General features: G+C 44.0%; 1 protein-coding gene across 1 annotated transcript in view; it reads right to left on the reverse strand.

The window, feature by feature from the left end:
• Positions 1–18,028, reverse strand: part of galnt17 (polypeptide N-acetylgalactosaminyltransferase 17) — a 388,163-nt gene that overhangs the window by 33,351 nt on the left and 336,784 nt on the right. The window contains exons 8-9 of the mRNA XM_068010281.1: positions 6,047–6,184; positions 3,923–4,018 (exon numbers count right to left, since the gene is read on the reverse strand). Of these exons, the coding sequence (XP_067866382.1) occupies positions 3,923–4,018; positions 6,047–6,184 (234 nt within the window). The remainder of the gene's footprint in view (positions 1–3,922; positions 4,019–6,046; positions 6,185–18,028) is intronic.

The raw sequence follows: 18,028 nt of genomic DNA on the forward strand, positions 1-18,028 counted from the left end.
GGAAATACTCAGCAGGTCAGGCAACATCTGTGAAGAGAGAAACAGAGTTAACATCTCAAGTCGATGACCTTTCATCAGATTGTCCATACTTTCAACCATTCTGAATGTGCCCTAGAGGATTCTGATGACACCTTACATCACTTGTTCTAATTGGGATGGGTCCCAAATGTGCTTCAGTCACATGTTTATGATGGGAAGACTTTTATTTCACCAAAGAGGGTCAGTGTTGCCCTGCTTGCAGCTAGTTTGCTCATTGTAAGTTAAGACAGGTCGTAGGCTCCTGGACTGCCATGCAGAATGGTTGAATATGTGGATCTTGCTAGAATATGTGTGGAGGCTGTCCTTCTAGACACAGCCTTTCCAACAATTTCTGCTTCTCTTCCCACAGATGCTGCCAGACCTGCTGAGTGGTTCCAGCATTTCTTGTTTTTATTTCTTTCCAACAATTGTCTGATGTGGAGAAAAAAAATACCTGTTGTTTGTGGTGCAATATGTGTAATGTGTGATCTTGAGTTGGCTTGTGTATTTATGGAAAGTATATCTGAGGGACGTGGTAGATGCTTTTTCTATGGATCTCCAGACAGCAATTGTTAAAATACTGTATAAGATTAATGCTTCAATTGTATAGAACCTTGGTTAGACCACACTTTGGAGTGCTGTGTGCAGTTTTGGTCCCCTTATTTTAGGAAGGATATTATTGTCAGAGAGGGAGTGCAAAGAAGGTTCACCAGACTTGTTCCTGGGATGGCAGGACTGTCCTATGAAGAGAGACAGGGGAAACTGGGCCTGTATTCTCTAGAGTTTCAAAGAATGAGAGCTGATCTCATTGAAACCTACAAAATACTTAAAGGGTAGATGCAGGTAAGATGTTTCCCCTGGTTGGGGAGTGTAGAACCAGGGGACACAATTTCAAAATAAGGGGGAAGCCATTTAGGACAGAGATGAGGAGAAATTTCTTTACTCAGAGGCTTGTGAATCTTTGGAAGTTTGTACCCCCGATGGCTGTGGAAACTCAGTCATTGAGTATGTTTAAAGCAGAGATTGACAGATTTCTAAATACAAGTGACATTAGGGATATGAGGATAGTGTGGGAAAAAGGCATTGAAGTGGATGATCAGTCATGATCATATTGAATGGCAGAGCAGGCGCGATGGGTTGAATGGCCTACTCCTCCTATGTTCCTATGTATAAGAGAGAAAATGGAGGTATAGGTATGGTTGAAATGCAAACGGAAAAAGTTCCAGCAAAAGATGTTCCCCAGACAGCCATTCTATGGGTAGAGGTGCCCTTCACGTCAGTGATTGGAGTACTGGGGGAGATTTTAACCCTATCTGCCCATCAAAATCAGGATAATTTGGGTGGTTAAAATTGCTCAGCTTACTTATCTGTTGCCAAGGTCTCACTGTCCACAATTTTAACCTGCTCCTCTTAGCAGGGGGCAAGGATACCTGCCCAATGTTGGCAGGTACCTTCTTTAGATCCCTAAGTCAGGTCCCAATGATGTTATGAAGGCTCAATTGCAATTTTAACTCAGGCCTGAGGGGGGCTTTTCTGCCAGGTTGAACCAAGTAGGACATTGATCAACCCCAGTAGAGGCTGAAAATGTAAGTGTGTTTCTTTCCTTTGTGAGACCAGGAGGAATAGAATTGTTCCTCTGGGCTCCAAAATGAAAGCTTATGCCTCCCCTATCCCAGACTGACAATTCCACCCTGAATACATGAATGCTTGGCAAGTGGACTGGCAACACATTTCTGCAGCAACACCTCTAAACCTACCAGTGCAAAATCTGCCTGGAGTTAAAATCAAGGCCCCAATGTTTTGCAAATAAATAAATGATCAAGACTTAGACAGAAAGGATGAATACCAAAATTAACTGATGATACCAAACTGGGAGGAGTAACAAGCTGACAGAAACATTGCATAAGACTACAGGAAGGCATAAACATGTCAGCATATTAAGGGGCAGATGCAATTTATTGCAGAAAAATGTAAATTAATATATTTTGGGAATAGAAATTTAAAAATGGAATTATATTTTAAATAGTAAATTCCTCAATGCAGCAGAGAAGCAAAAGGATCTAGTTGCGCAGAAGCATGAATCCTGAGAAGTGGCAGGAGAGAGTTAAAAAAGCCATTAAGAAGGTAAATTCATTTTTGGAATTTAATGACTATATTAATAACGAATTTGTACAAATCTACAGTTAGGCCATATCTGGTTTACTGTGGTTAATTTTTAACTTCCACCAGGAACCCGTATCATGAAGCTGTGCACCTGGTCTGTGATTTGCCAAGAGTGCAGCAGCAGAAATTTTACCTACTTGCGTTCCGATTTGGACTCCTGACTACAGGAGGGATGGGCTAGCCCTGTAGAAAGTGCAATGTAGATATACTAGATGATGGTGGGGTCGAGGGGTCTGAATTATAAGTAAAGGTACCAGAAATTATGGCTGTATTCTCTCAAACTGAGAAGATTAAAAGGGAATATGGTCAAAATGATAAAATGAATATGAAAGGAAAACATGGACCTTTCGTTTGGTAAGAAAATTAAAGGTAAGAGTCATGATCTCAAGCTAGTCACTCAATACATAAAGGGGGAGAATAGAATAAACCTTTTCATGTGAAGAGTTATTGAAAAGTGAAATGCTTTGCCACAAATGGTGATCAATACTAAATCTATTATGACATTCAAAAATATTCTGGGTATTCACTGAAAGAAAATGAAAATTAAAAAGACATAACAGTAAAATGGGAATCTGTCCCCAAGAGAGATCTAAATTCAGCACAGATGACTTGGTTGAATATCCTCTTGTGCTAAACTTTATATCTTAAAAAAGTTGGCATAAGAAGTTATCTTGTGCATAAGAGGAGGAAATAATTAGGGAACGACAAAATAGATTTCAATTGCAAACACTTCTGGTGTACCAATTACACTACATGTTAATTTATCTTCCAAATTAACTCACAGAGCATTTACTTAGCAGTTTTAATTGATATTAGTAGCTTTTTTCAGTCCCATTCCAGCAACGGAACTTCAGGTTATTCTTGATTGCTCACCTCAAAAATATAGCCTGGAGATACAATGTAGGAAGCTGTGAACATCATGCGTGCATTCCAAACACACATATGCACATACTTAAAACAATGCCAGCGCTCAATTTTTTTTTTTTTGGCCTGATAAACCGTTGAGGACATTGATACATACCATTTACTGGCACGATAAAAGTAATACTTATATGGCTAGATTCTTCTGTCTGGAAGTATGTCTGGACTAGACTTTTGACCACTGCTGGCTGGAGGGACAGGAAACATTTGTCCTCAGGTCAGGGGCCCAAGTTGTCTGAATTGAAAAAGTCACTACCCACACCTGTGGCAGCATGTTGGATGTGTGTATAGCCACATGCGGTCAATCGTATAGTTCAACAAACAAGGCTCTCTCGTAGTTGGTAGAAATATCAAAACCATAGATATTACTACACCTCAGCTGGAGACGTTAGTGGAAATGCTCAGTATTCAGTACATTATCCATTCCTCAATTTCCTTTTAACTTGCTTTGTAACTCCTAACAACAAGTTGCTTGTTGGTAATGCCAGTTTGGAAGTTAAACCAGTTAAGATTTCTTCAAAATGAAAGGTAATTCCATGATCCTGTGCTTGCTGTAGGGTACAAGGGTGAGAACATTTGGGCTAATACCATAGCCCTGTCTCTGCCAAACTTCTCTCGAGAGTGTCTTTCCTGTTGGGAGATGGCAGAATTATCTCCATATTGTTTTGTTTTAACCATTACATGACTGCTGTTGATCACTTTTAATTCTTGTCCTTCCTTGACTATCTACATTTCACTGGCAATTTGCTCACTCAGCAATAGAAAGTGTAGCCATCCATTGGCATCATTAACACTGGATCAATAGAATTACTCTGCCTACCTGAGGAGACATCCCATGACATGGATATATAATGGCTGTGTGGTTGTCTGGTGGACCCTGATCGAGACAAAAATCTTTTGCCTTGTTGTTATGAACCTATGAGGAATAGAATATTCCAATGAAACAGAAACTAGGAAAAAGTATTCAGTACTATTGCAAAGTTTAGTTTAAATGCAGCATACACAGCAAGACTTTGCCTGAAGCAGAGGCTATACTCTAAATTTAAAGCTCTGCCATTTTAATAGTTAAAACTTCCTAGAAATGTCTAAACTTCAATGTTATGGTCTTAGCAAAACTCATTCATAACATACCGAGCCAACTACATGCAATTACCATAAACTCCCAGCACGTGTTTTGCTTTGTGTCAGCAGCTAACTGGATTGGGCTTTTGGAAAACCTGGCTAGCAGCTCAAATTTAAAGGCATGTTCCCACTTAAAATTAAGTGCCTACATGTGAGGGCAAATACTGTTTCAGCCTTTATAAAGATTAAAATTGGGTTTTGAATATTTGTCGGCTTTTGCCATTGATGTCAGGGAAAGAGAGAGGAAAAAGAAGAAGTGCCAGGCAAAACTGAAATGAAAGGACACTCACAGAATAGAATCTGTTGAAAGTGATATAATGGTGTTTTAGCCTATGGTTGATGGGTAGTAAAGTTGTTGTGTTGCTGTATGAGGTTGGTATGAGGAAGAGGCATTGTTTGGCAATCCAGGGCCTGCTCTCCAGAAACAGAAGTACATATTGACCATCAGAAAATGGGAAAAATTGGAATGGTTCCTATTGACTAGGCCATTGAATTGCAGGAAACATAGTTGGAGCATGAACTCTACCCTTGTGCATCTGGGAATCGCAATAAGGATCCTAACTTCATCATAACACCCCTATTTGCAAAATGTAGAGGCCTACTACCTGAAACAGGTGGGCGCTCCTGCCACTAAGGTCCCTTTAAATATGGCGGCAGCTGAATCTTTGGCATTATTGGGGATGGCAAGTCTACCAACTCCATTTTGAAGCCATTGGCACCTGGCTAACACTGATTTGGCTGGGTAAAAATTGGCCCCAGTGAGGCTATCCAGCTGTCACTATGTTCAGGAATGTGTAAGATTAGTTTTCCTACACCAAACTGCAGAAAATGTGGAACAATTGTATTGCTAGAGTACTTTTCTTCAGTAAAACTACAATTATACAAGTTGTTACCTATTTAACAACAAGAGAAAGTTTACAAAAGGGGCAGTCAGGAAGCCACAAACAAAATATATTGAAAGCTTCACCCGTTTATAAGTGCATTTACATTTGTTTAAAGGAAGAGGAGTAAGCACTTGTAAAGGAACAACAGGAAAATAAATATTCTATTTAATAGGAAGCAACCATGTAAACCAAGGGAGTTTGGAATGGAGCAGGTGGCAGGATTATAGCTTACAAATTCCACTGAACAGAGAGAGACAGGAAATGGATGAAAATTAGATGAAACCCATTCTTGCCAAGATTTTGTCCCTTGCATGCTCCCACATGGATTTTGAAAGATGGGTGTTAATGTTTTTTTCTGTTTGTTCTCCTCTTTCCTGACACCATTCTTGGTGGATGAGGTGGGGTGTGGTGGGGTGGGGTGGGGAGGGGAGGGGGGCTTGTTATCTGACAGGATTCCACTCTCCTCCAGAAATCTCACCACATATGCCTCCTGTCTGACCATAAGTATGCCTTCAAGAAGCAAGGATACTGGCAATGTGGGGCTGTACGTGTGCCCAACAATACCATATTCACACAATAATCAACCAGCGACCAAGAGTCAGAAAAGTAGCTTGGAGTTCAGCTCTTTGGCCAGATGACCCCTTGGCCCCCATGTGCTGCCCCACACCCCTCACCTTGACAGATGGCCAAAGTTAACCTGAAATCCTGCTGGGCCAGTGTCCCATTAGATTGCTGCTAATATTTAAATAACCCATCCTCAGGATTTGGGGTGGGATCACAGCGAGACCTGATGGAAGCCTACTCTGTTGGAATTTCTCTGTACTATGATCTGTTCTAAATGGATGAATGATGAGGGGATAAACACAGGAGGAGGCACTTGTTCCCTAAGCAAAACCTTTGATTTCAAGAAAAAGTAAACCTTTTTTAAAAGTTATTACCTCACCGTAGGCCACTGTATTATTATATCTTCTCATCTCTGGATACACGTTGTCCAGGTACCACTGGAAGTTCTTACATTTAAGATGTTTTCTCAATGCTATTCTTTCAGAAATATCCCCGATGTCGATCCCTGGATTCTGAAAGAAAAAGAAGCTTTAGAAAACGCATTTATTCTTTGTTTCTTCTAAACAATGGAACTCATATTTGCAAGAAAGTGAATGCATCAGAGGAACAAAGTTCACTATTCATAAACCTGCAGCATCCTGATTAGTGCATCTGCTGTAAATGATGCTCATAAAAAGCTGTTAGTGACATTTTAATAGGACAGTATCGACTGAGAACAACTTTAACATCATAGTGGAACCCAAATTTCACCATTTGATACTAATCCATAGAAGAAATATTAGATAAAGCGTATCTGCCCAGACTGGTTTGGAAGAGTTCAGTCATGAAGTGCCAACTTTTACATGAATATCATGTGGGCATATTTTTAAAATTGTTTTCAGTTGGTATTTTTTGTTTTATTAAAGCATTACTACAGATAAACTGCTATAAATTGGTTTTTTGGTGGGTATAGAAGAATACATGGTATTGGAGTTGTTCAGAGCAGTTACAGTAATAATGTACATCTTAGGCTGAATTTAGTGTGGAGCAGGACTTGAGGCTTGGGTGGATGGAGAATTGTGTTGGAAGCGTCCGCCTGGAAATTCAGTTTCATGACGTTGGTTCCGGATTTAGTTAGTGGGGGGAAAGCACCAAGGCAGCATCGCTGCCCCGACACAACGGGAATGTAATTTAAATTGGAGAGCACTTACTTTGAATATATTTGCACTTAATTTATCACGATTCAATGGGGGGCTTGGGATTAAGTGGACGGTGAGCGACCCTCAAGTGTCTTCAGATTCCTGACCATTAAAAGCTGGTGGCACCGAGGCAAGGCCTCATTGCCGCGATGGCTAGGCAGCCATGACCAGCACTCAATAGGGGAAGAGGGGCTGCAGAGGCCATTATTGGCCTACAGTGCTGTGCTCTCTGCAAGGGTGGTCAGGTCTTGGATGCTCTGTAAGGGGGGTTGGGTTCTTGGGTGCTCTGCAAGGGGGGCTCGGGCTCTTGGGAGGGAATGCCAGCTGAGCAGTGTCTCGGGTGGTCTGCAAGGGGTGGGGGCTTGAGTTTGGGTGGCTGTAGCGTGTGATCAAACTGTTGGGCAAGATGATTGGTTGCTCATATTGCTGGATGAGAGGATCAGCTATCAGCAAAAGTGGGCACTGAAGGCCATCAGGGAGTCTCCTGAGAGAAGTAGCAAAAGTTCAGTTGCCAAGACAGGGTTATCTCTGAACTGACAGCGCTCTGTTGGCCTACTGGTCACGTGGCATGGGTCTTATACACCCTGTCTTTTTGGACCTTCATGGCCTGATACGGCGCCTCCAACGGAAGGAGGCCCAGGAGGCATCTGCACCTGCCTGTGAAGCTCCACAACGAGAGCAGCAGCAGCTGGCCTTGCCAAGAAGGGCCCACCTGCACTAGAGAGCATACCGCACCTACTTACTTTGACAGTTCCAGATGTCACAGCTTTTCAGGCCCCCCACTCACCTTCAAGGATGGATTCTCGAGGGCAAGAGCTACCCATTGAAGACATGGCTACTGATGCCTGTGGGCAATGCAGCGGAGGAGAGGTACATCACTTGCCATGGGTCAATGGGCTGCTAAAGATGATATTCTGGTGCCTGGATCAATCCATGAAGCCCCGTAATATGTCCCAGCGTAGGTTTTGCGTATTGTTGAGGTCTGTTGTGCTCTGCACAATCCAGCACTGCAGAGAGGGGGTGGGTGGGGAGGCCCTGCACTGATGAAGAGAATGCAGAGCAAGCAGCACTGGATGTTGAAGCCCTTGCACTGGAGACCAGGCAGGTTGAGTGATGGGCCAAAGAGGCAAGAGACAGTCTCATACTTTGTTGCTTTCGTTCACCCTTATGGTCACTCAGAGAAAAAGCAATAAAAAGTCACATCAATGCATGCAGTCTGTTACATCCTTTCTATTTGTGTTCCGTGCCTAGCGCCCAGCTGAACCACATGCTATGGCCCATGGGGGATAATTTCCAAATGAGGGCTGTGCCTGCATTGGCATTCCTCTGAGGGGGAAACGTGAATTCGGCAGCTCACTGTAAATGTATGAAAGAATAATCACTTTCACACAATGAAGGTTAATCGCTTAAACAAAAGAACTTGATATGATGCAGAAGATGTCAAATTACAAATACTCGTGAACCCCCAGTGTGTCTATGTGGTTTTCCTTATATGTTTACGAGTGCTTGTAAGAGGTATGACCCCTGCGCTAGCAGCTGGGCTGGAGGCAGGCTGCAGATCAGGCTGTCCCTTGGCCTGTGATGACTTCAGTGATCGTCCTCTGGCTGCCTAAGGCCTGGAGGACCCTGACTGCCTGAGGGTTTCCTGTACTGGTGCAGGTCTCTCCTTAGGCGTCATGGCTGCTGGAGGTGGGCTCACCGGCAGAGGGGTTCAGGAGCTGGTGTCCATTCAGAGCGCCCTGAGGGGAGCCCCCAGTTGTGGAGGTCAGCCTCTCCTCCTCCCTTTCAAGGCTCACTTGAACCTCCTTGCTCACCAGAGAAGGACAAGGAGCTGGAGAAGACTCCAGGTGCCTCGCTTTTCTCTCACCTTGCCACTGAGGCTCATGGCCAAGGTGATGGTGTGCAGGTCTGCACGCATTTGTAGGATCTGGCTCTCCATGAGGGTCACCAACCTCTCGATGGAGGAAGCCATGCGCTCACATGCCTGAGACATGGCAGCATTCATGGCATGGATGGACTCCACCATCATCTGCTCATGGTTGTGCATGGTCTCTGGCATCTCCACCAGATGTTGCCTTACCCCTCCCTGCAACTCCAACATGCCCTGTGTTGTTGACACCAGAGGATCAGCAGCAGCCTGGAGCTTAGCATGGGCCTGGCCACCCAGAGTCCTCCAACTGTCAGAGGGCTCGGCTGTCTCAAGCCTCAGCCAGCTGCTTAGGTACACGTGCGCTGCTTTCACCAGCTTGTGACCCTGATTCTACAGCCGAGCGGAAACCCACCGAAGTGAAAGTATCTGCGCTGGTGGAAGGTGCAGGAGAATCATAGGAAGATGCTTCCTTTGACTGCAGTACTTCCTCAGAAGTTGACAGCTGTCCCTCTTCTGCAGGAGTCCCTGCGGCCAGTGACCTGCTTGAAGGAACACAAAGGTGTGGGTTAGGCTGCGCAGATCTCATCATTCAAAACATACGTGATGTGGGTCACCAGATGTGAACTGTATGTCGATGGAAGCAAATCCTCACTCTCTTGGAGACTCCAGCCTCTCCATCTGATATGGAGTGACTGCCCTAGATCCCTGCCAATTCCAATGCCTCTTCCTCTGGTCTATTGAGAGGCCAAAGATCTTGGATGCCTCCGCCAGTCCAGGCTGTCTCCCTCCTGTTATGGGCCTTCTTGTCCTGCAGGTGGAAAGAGGGAGATAGTCATACTTCACAGAAAGATCAACATAACAGTTCTGCTAGTGTCAGCCCCTTGTCCCCTGCTGAGGAATCACATATAGCTTATCCTCCCGTCCACTCTCGAATTAATGGGGGTGAGCTGCGAAAAAGGTAGCCTGTGGCTGAGGTGCAGCCATGCATCTGTCAGGATGAGGTGATGCCTAACCCCCTGTGCCATTGCCGTTGCAGTGCCTCCCTCCCCATGTCCCGCTTCCTCCTGTGTAGCCAATTCCAATCCCTAAAAAGGAATGAGGTGTGGAGCACTCACCTTGGCAGAACAAAGGAGGTCGTTGACCCTCTCGTGGCACTGTGCCCATATCCAGGGGGTGACCCCACGGTTGCCAACCTCCTCAGCAATCTCTATCCAGGCTTGCTTGGTTAGGCGGGAGGACCTCTTCTTGCCTTTGCTGGGGAAGAGGTCTCTCCGCCTTTCCCTAGTAGCCTGGAGGAGAATCTCGAGGGAGGCATCACTAAACTGCGGGACCACCTTATGTCTTGCCTCTGCCATCCTGCAGGGTCCACCTCAGGTGGGTGGGGGGAAGGGGGTCAAAAGTCACTGCAACTTGGGTCTCAGTTGTGAAGAGGTAGTCGCAATGCAAGCAGGGCTGGCAGGTCTTTAAATACGGCACCAGCACCTGCCCTGGAGTCATCTGACGCTGTATTTGGCATCTCGCATCCCACCCCACTCCGTAATTGGCCAGGCCCCGCACCTCCATTATACAAAGTGGCCGCCCACCGAGTTAGGCCAGCTGTCCACTTGTCTAGCAGGAACGGCGCACACTTTCAGGTCCATGCCGGTGGGCTCACTAAATTCAACCTATGTGTGCAAGCAAATGGTAATTGTCTTCTGTATAAATTCTAATGCTATGTACTTTGTTACGTTTCATAGATCGATAGCTGATGGATTATTGCTAACACGTGTTACCTCACATTTTTATATAAACTGCATCTTGTTATTGTAGCCTGGTCATGTCTTTCTGTAGGTCTCCTGTATTCTTCCTAAAAGTCTGCTACCATATATCTATGCCATTGGCATTCCCCCTCCCCCCCCCCACCCTTCTCTGCCTGGGACCCAAATGCTGGGCGATGCCCGTCAAGGCATTGGAAATGAGAGAGATGCCTCTGGAGGCATGTCAGACATTTACAGCTCACTTAAAGTATTCACACGAGAGCCGAGGTTCAGCTAAGATGCTTCAAAAGCATCTATTCATCAAGCTTGCTGTTCAATTACATTGAGTTGACAAGAAAATGAGCTGACAAAAGTTAGGTCCTCACCAATGGTGAAGTAATCTCGAAACACCTATCAGAGTTAAAGTGTTGACAGATGTGCCAGCAGGTGTGATGTGCACATTATACCTCCTGGCACTGCATTTGACACAACTTCAGCAATGAAATAGGTTCCCACAGATTGTACTGAAATGACAAGGATTGATTGATGTTGTGTTCTGTAAACTCCAGATGTTAGACTGGTGGGAGACACATTAATCCACTGTCAAACCACTATCTTTGTTGGTTTTCAGTAGAGATGGTGCAGTTCGACAGTTGTGTCCGAAGATTTTGTACAACATTTATGCAGCTTCAAGCATACATTTAGTATAAAAATTCAAAGCTCTTTTTATATTGGATACTCATGTTGCTGACACGGGAACTGTGAGCCTTGCTCACTTGTTAACAACCCCAAAATAAACTTGTAGGATTCACAAGGACTGGATAGACTCAATTTTTTAAAACCATGTCTACCTCATATAAGCAAGCCTGCAGAGTTTACTTTGGGATTGACACTGTCTGTGCCAGACCTGCACATCAGGAGCACTCATGTGATGTTGCAACAATGCAAATGCAGCTTTCATTTTGGAAGGCAATCAGAAAGTCTAATCACTCATAATGCCTGCTTGGCATATTAGTGTGGTATGGTGGCACAGTGTACTGCAGCTTCAATGCAGTATTGCATTGAAGAGTAGGGTTTTTGGTAGCAATTCTGCACCTGATTTGATAGTTTTATCCAGGCCATTTTGGGAATGTGCCAATGAGAAGGCAAGCACTTTCTCTCACAGATGATGGTAAATAAATCAGTGGGGAAGCCATCTTGGGCTATGTTTGTACAGTGCTGATGGCATTGTCAGATAACATGCTGTCCTCACAGCTTGACAACAGGAAACCAAAAGAAAAGGGAAAAAATATAATAAACAGAAAAAGAAGAAATTTCATCAAAAAAAGAAATCCTATTTATGAGACACACAATTCACCTCTTGCAGTTTCTAACGGTTCCAGATAATGTATCAATAACATTTTGGATTGTCTAACACTTCCTGTTCTCACACTTACTTCCTGTCACTTACTGTCACATCTATGTGACAGTAACACCTGAGGAAAGTCTGATTGTCCTGGCCAATAATAATCCCTTAACATCAACAAAACAGATTACCTGGTTATTATCTCAATGCTGTCTGTGGGACCTTGCTGTGCACAAATTGACTGCCACATTCCCTCCATTACAACAGTGGCTATACTTCAAAAGTACTTAATTGGCTGTAAAGTGGTTTGGGACATCCTGAGGTCATTAAAGGCGCTATATAAATGCAAGTCTGTTTTTTATATTCCTTTTAATGGGCATTTCAGTGATGGGTATCATCTGTTTGTGCTATTTTTTCTGTGCCACAAGTTCCCCGTTGAAGCTATTTTCTATGCAGGCCCTGATTTAAAATTCATTGAAAATTGAATCAAAGAATCATAATTGCTAGCTGCTCTTCTGCATTACAAAATCAACTATTTGATCACTCTTTGAGTTTTTTTATCTGCTTCTCCCTTTCTTTTTCTCTTATCTTATGCTTCTCTTCTTTTTGTTACTTTCACTGCTTTTTCTTCTTTCCTCTCAGTTTGTGTGTGGCAGAAAGAAACCACTAAGAATAAAGGGTGCATGTTCTGTTGTGGATTGCAGGGAAAATATGGCCTGCAGCCCTCAACAGCTCCTCACCTAGCTTCTTCTTTCATCACGCATGTTTCTCTCACCACCTCCCTGCTTCCAAGTCCTTCATCAGTCCTACCAACCCCTTACTCCCATTGTTCCCCTCATTCATTCACATCATCACTCTCCCAAACTCTTCCCTTTTGAACCACCTGCACTACCCTTATATGCTCCCCTTCTCCTTGCTCTACTGTCACTTCTCACATCTTTAACCCTTCATCCATTCCCCCCTTATTCTTAATCTCTCCCCACCGCCCCCCTCTCTCCCCCCCCCCCCCCCCCCCCCCACCAATCACCATTCCCTCAGAACACATGGCAAGAAGCTGCAGGTCTATTTATCCTCTTCCCCTATTCATACCTCTTGTTTCTATTTGCTTTCAAATTTCAACGTGTTCATTTGCTTAAAAAAAACCTCAAATTAAGTGGAGGAAAGGAATGCTTTCCGTCTGCCTCTCTGTCTCTGTCTGTGCTCTCCAGGAGTAATTTTAACCTTTGATCGAATTCAATGGAAAATAAAATGGTATGAAATATAAAATCGGTAACTCATTCGGTAATATCATAAGAACACAAGATCAGGAGTAGGTCATTTAGCCTCTCAAGCTTGCTCTACCATTCAATGAGATACTGGATGATTGGCAACCTATCTCTAGCCTTTGCCCCATATACCTTAATACTGGTTAAAATAAATACTATCAATTTTAAATTTTAAAATAACAATTGACCAAGCATCAATTGCTGTTTGCAGGAGAGTTTGAAACTTCTACCACCCTTTGCATGTATAAGTGTTTCTTAACATTACTCCTGGTCTAATTTTTAGTCTAGATCTCCTAGTCCTAGACTCCCCAACCAGCGTAAATAGTCTCTCTCTATCAGTTCTGCTTACTATCTTAAAAACTTTGATCAAATCATCTTGCAATCTTTTAAATTCGAAGGAATACGACCTTAGTACGTGTAATCTCTCCTTGTAATTTGACCTTTGAAGTTCAGGCATTCATTCTAGTAAATCTGCACGGCAAACCCTCCAAGGTCAATATGCCCTTCTTAAGGTGTGGTGCCCAAAACTGAACACGCTACTCCAAGTGTGGTCTAATTAGTGCTTCGTATAGCTGTAGCACAACTTCTAATTCCCTGTATTCTAATCCTTTGTTCGATTAGACTTTTAGGTTTTTTTTTGTACCTGACATTTTAATGATCTATGTACATGGGCTCCCTAAGTTTCTTTGGATATTTTCTACTTTTAGATTTTCATCATTTAGAAAGTACTCTGATCTTTCCTTTTTAAGTCCAAAGTGGACAACTTCAGACTTGCCTATATTAAAATCCATTTGCCCATTCACTTAACCTATTAATATCTCATTGTAATTTTATACTTCTATTTACACTGCTTACAACGCTGCATATCTTTGTGTTATCGATTAAAATGAACATGTGGCTCTCTATCCCATCATTTAATCCCCTAACCAGGCCAATATTTTGCCTGCAATGTCATGGGTTTCAACTTTAGCTAACAGTCTGTCTTGAGAAACTTTATCAAATACTTCCTGGAAGTGCATATAAATAAAATCCGTAGACATTCCCCTTTCCACTACTTTAATTACTTCTTCAAAAATCCATTCAGGTTCATCTGGCATGACCTATCCTTTACAAATCCATGCTGGCTGTCTCAGAGCAGCTGAGCATTTTCTAGATGTTTCATCACTCTATCCTTAATTATAGTCTCTAGTAATTTCCCAACAACAGATGTTAGGCCAACTGGTTTACAATTCTCTGGTTTCTGTCTTTCATCTTTCTTCGACAGTGGAGTAACACATGCAATTTTCCAATCTAATGGAACGATTCCTGAATCAAGAGAACTTTGGAAGATGATTAATATGTTACGACTGACTGCTCAAGACAAAGTCCCCAATCAAAATATATGATTCTGATTGCAGCGGGAGAAATGCACTGTCGATTCAGTCCTGTCCCTTCACAGATCACCTAACATATCACTTTAAACTTTCTGAATTAAAGAAAGCCACAGCCAAATTGAACCATCTATTAACCCCCGAATGAGGCGAACCAAATCAGGTGTCTTTAGACCAACAAATTAACCGTTTAATTAGAAAAAACTAAATTCTTAAACACTACTAGGATATAAACAACATTTTTAAAAAAGCAAATATAATAAAGTCCATGCAGATTTACACTCCTGCCAAAGTGGAATCTTCCAATGTGGAATAGTCCAAGTTTGCTTGAAGTCCTCACAGCCATCCGATGGGAATAAAACAATGTCCAACATCCGAAGCTTCAACTCCTCATTCATCCAGTGATGACCAGCAATTACAGTTCAGTTAAGAAATTAATCTGGTTTGAATTTTCAGAAATCTGAGAGTATAATAAATAGGGTTTAAACAGAGAGAGGGACAGCACTCTCTTATTTTCTTCAGTATATGCTGGCAGACAGTCTGTGTGTCTGAACAAACCAGTTAGCCAGTTTTTCAAAAGGCAATCGGCAACATTGTATCAGTGTCCTTGGTCTCTGAATGATTGTTGCCGGGTAATAAAAAATGCACTAGTTGAAATAATGGATGCGCTGAGGATCATCTTCAAATCCTCACTAGATACAGGCAAGGTATCAGATGACTGGAGGTCTGCAAACATTGTATCATTATTTAAAAGGGTGTGAGGGATAAACTAAATAATTATAGGTCAGTCAGTCTGACCTCGGTGGTAGGTAAATTGTTAGAATCAATTCTGAGGGATAGGATTCAGCCTTTTAAAAAAAAAAATAATGTTTGTGCTTGGAGTGCTTTGTGCTTTACAGTCTATACACACCCTCTCTGTACTAAGAGAGAAAGAGAGGGGCTGGGAGAGAGAGAAGGGTGGGAGAGAGAGAGAGAGAGAAAGCGGGGTGGGAGAGAGAGAGAGAGGGTGGGAGAGAGGGTGGCGAGGGAGGTTGAGGAGGGGGGAGGGGGGAGAGAAGGGGGAGAGGGGGGAGAGAAGGGGGAAGAGAGGGGTGGAGAGAGGGGTGGAGAGAGGGGGGGAGTGGGGGTCGAGACAGGGGAGAGGGGGAGGGGGAGGAGAGAGAGGGGGGGAGAGAGAGGGGGGAGGGGGGAGAGAGAGGGGGAGAGAGAGGGGGGAGAGAGAGGGGTGGAGAGAGGGGTGGAGAGAGGGGTGGAGAGGGGTGGAGGGAGGGGTGGAGAGAGGGGGGAGTGGGGGGCGAGACAGGGGGGAGGGGGAGAGAAGAGAGAGGGGCGAGAGACAGGGGGAGAAAGAGGGGGGAGAGAGGGGGGGAGAGAGAGGGGGAGAGAGAGGGGGGTGGGAGGGGGGTGGGAGAGGGTGGAGGGAGAGGGTGGAGGGAGAGAGAGGGGAGGGAGAGAGAGGGGAGGGAGGGGGAGGGAGGAGGGAGGAGACAGGGAGGGGGAGACAGCGAGGGGGAGACAGAGGGGGGGAGACAGAGGGGGGGAGACAGAGGGTGGGGCAGAGGGGGGGGAGACAGAGTGGGGGAGGAGACAGAGAGGAGGGAGGGAGAGAAGGGAAAGAGAGGGGGAGAGGGATGGACACAGAGAGGGGATAGGGACTGACACAGAGAGGGAGAGAGCGAGCAAGAGGGGAGAGAAAGAGATCAAGATCCCTCCGGACAGATGGACATCCATCCGAATTTTCTACAGCGCTACATCAAGTGTGCAGCAGACATTGACTACTTGTGCAAGTAAAAACAATGCCAGATATCTCACTAAATAGGACAAATTGAGTTTTGAATTGGACTGCCTTTTGAGGGCATTAGGATGGCTTTATATTCAGATTAATTGCCCCATGTCTGTGGCAGAGTAAATAATTTTGTCAAATGTCCATGGTGCAGCATGGTGGTGCCTATCCCCGTTGGTGACCAGCATGCAGTCCATTCTCAGCTTCAAAAATAAAATAATGGATTACAATTACATTAATATGTAAAAGATTATGTATACATAAATAGAATCTATCATTCACGCATATAGGATTAATCAAAGTCATTGATTAGTTTTCACAAGATAATAGCAGTTGTGGAATTCAGTCCTCAAAACTCCAATAAAAATTCCACAGCACTGTAATAAAAGCAGAATGTGACTTATTTAGCCAACATACATCATGGTCCTTACAGTGCAGTGTTATAAAATGGTGCATCCCTCAGCTCTCCATGATCAACACCCCTGGAGATCGGCTCGTTGTTAAGAAACATTAGTGTGATCAATTGAATGTGGGTGACGACTGCATGAAGTCTTCAAATTGTTACTGAGAGATCTTCATATAGACAACTTCTCAAATGGATGTTTATCTTTCACCATAGACTTGTCACGATGAGGCGGGCAGGGAAGAATCTGTCTAAGGCCCGGGCAACAAAAAGCTCTCTGAACAACAAGGCAACTTTAGTGCTAACATGTAGTTAGGTAATCGATGAGTTCAATATTAGTAAGACAGGGTCTGATTTCATTGTGTAAAAAGCTGGGGGTAGGATTTGAGAATCACTAGCAGCAGTAATACAGAAAATTAAACAATTTAACAAACGTTGCCATAAAATGTATTTAAGTGGCTAGCTTAGGAAGATAGGAACAGGAGTTAGCCATTCAGCTGCTTGAGCTCAACTAAATCACGGCTGATCTATAGCTCAATTCCATTTGTTCCGTGTCCTTAATAGAAATCTATCTATCTCAGTCTTGAAAATTTCAACTGGCCCAGCATCTACAGTTTTTGGGGGAAGGGAGTTCCAAATTTCCATTACCTTTTGGGTGAACAAGTGTTTCCTGATTTCACTCCTAAATGGTCTAGCTCTAATTTTAAGTTTATGCCCCTTGTTCTGAATACCCCAATAAGAGGATATAACTTCTCCATATCCACCCTATCAAATCCCTCTATCGCTTTGAAGACATTGATTAGATCAGCCCTCAACCTTCTAAACTCATGTGAACAAGCCATTTTTATGCAACCTGTCCTCGTAATATAGCTATTTACACCCTGGTATTGTTGTGGTGAATCTGAGCTGCACCTCTTCCAAGGCAAATATATCTTTTATGAGGGAAATAGGGTGAAAGTGGAAGGGAGGGGAAGGAGAAAATCTGTTTGGTGGTGGCATCACGCTGGAGGTCGTGGAAATGGTGGAGCCTGCTGGGGTGAAAGGTGAGGACAAGGGAAACCCAATCATGTTTCTAGCAGTGGGGGGAAGCAGGTGAGAGCAGAAATGCGAGCAATGGATCAGGCAGGGTCAAGGACCCTGTTAACCATATTGGGAAGGGCTGGGTGGGTGGAGAAGGAGGGATGGTGGTGAATCCTTGCTTAGGGATGTAAGGTCATTGCCCTGAAACATTGGGCTGGATTTTAAGGAGCCCCTGACGTTGGGATCCGTGGCGGGGATGGTCTGAAGATGGCCCCAGATGAGGCCTGCCACGGATTTCGATCCCGGCAGGGCCCTACCCGATCCTCCCGGCGGTGGTGAGGCACCATGACGGCCTCCCCACCACTGGGCGATGGGACCATAATTTG

This window comes from Heterodontus francisci, chromosome 30, assembly GCF_036365525.1.
Source record: "Heterodontus francisci isolate sHetFra1 chromosome 30, sHetFra1.hap1, whole genome shotgun sequence".
Lineage (NCBI taxonomy): Eukaryota > Metazoa > Chordata > Chondrichthyes > Heterodontiformes > Heterodontidae > Heterodontus > Heterodontus francisci.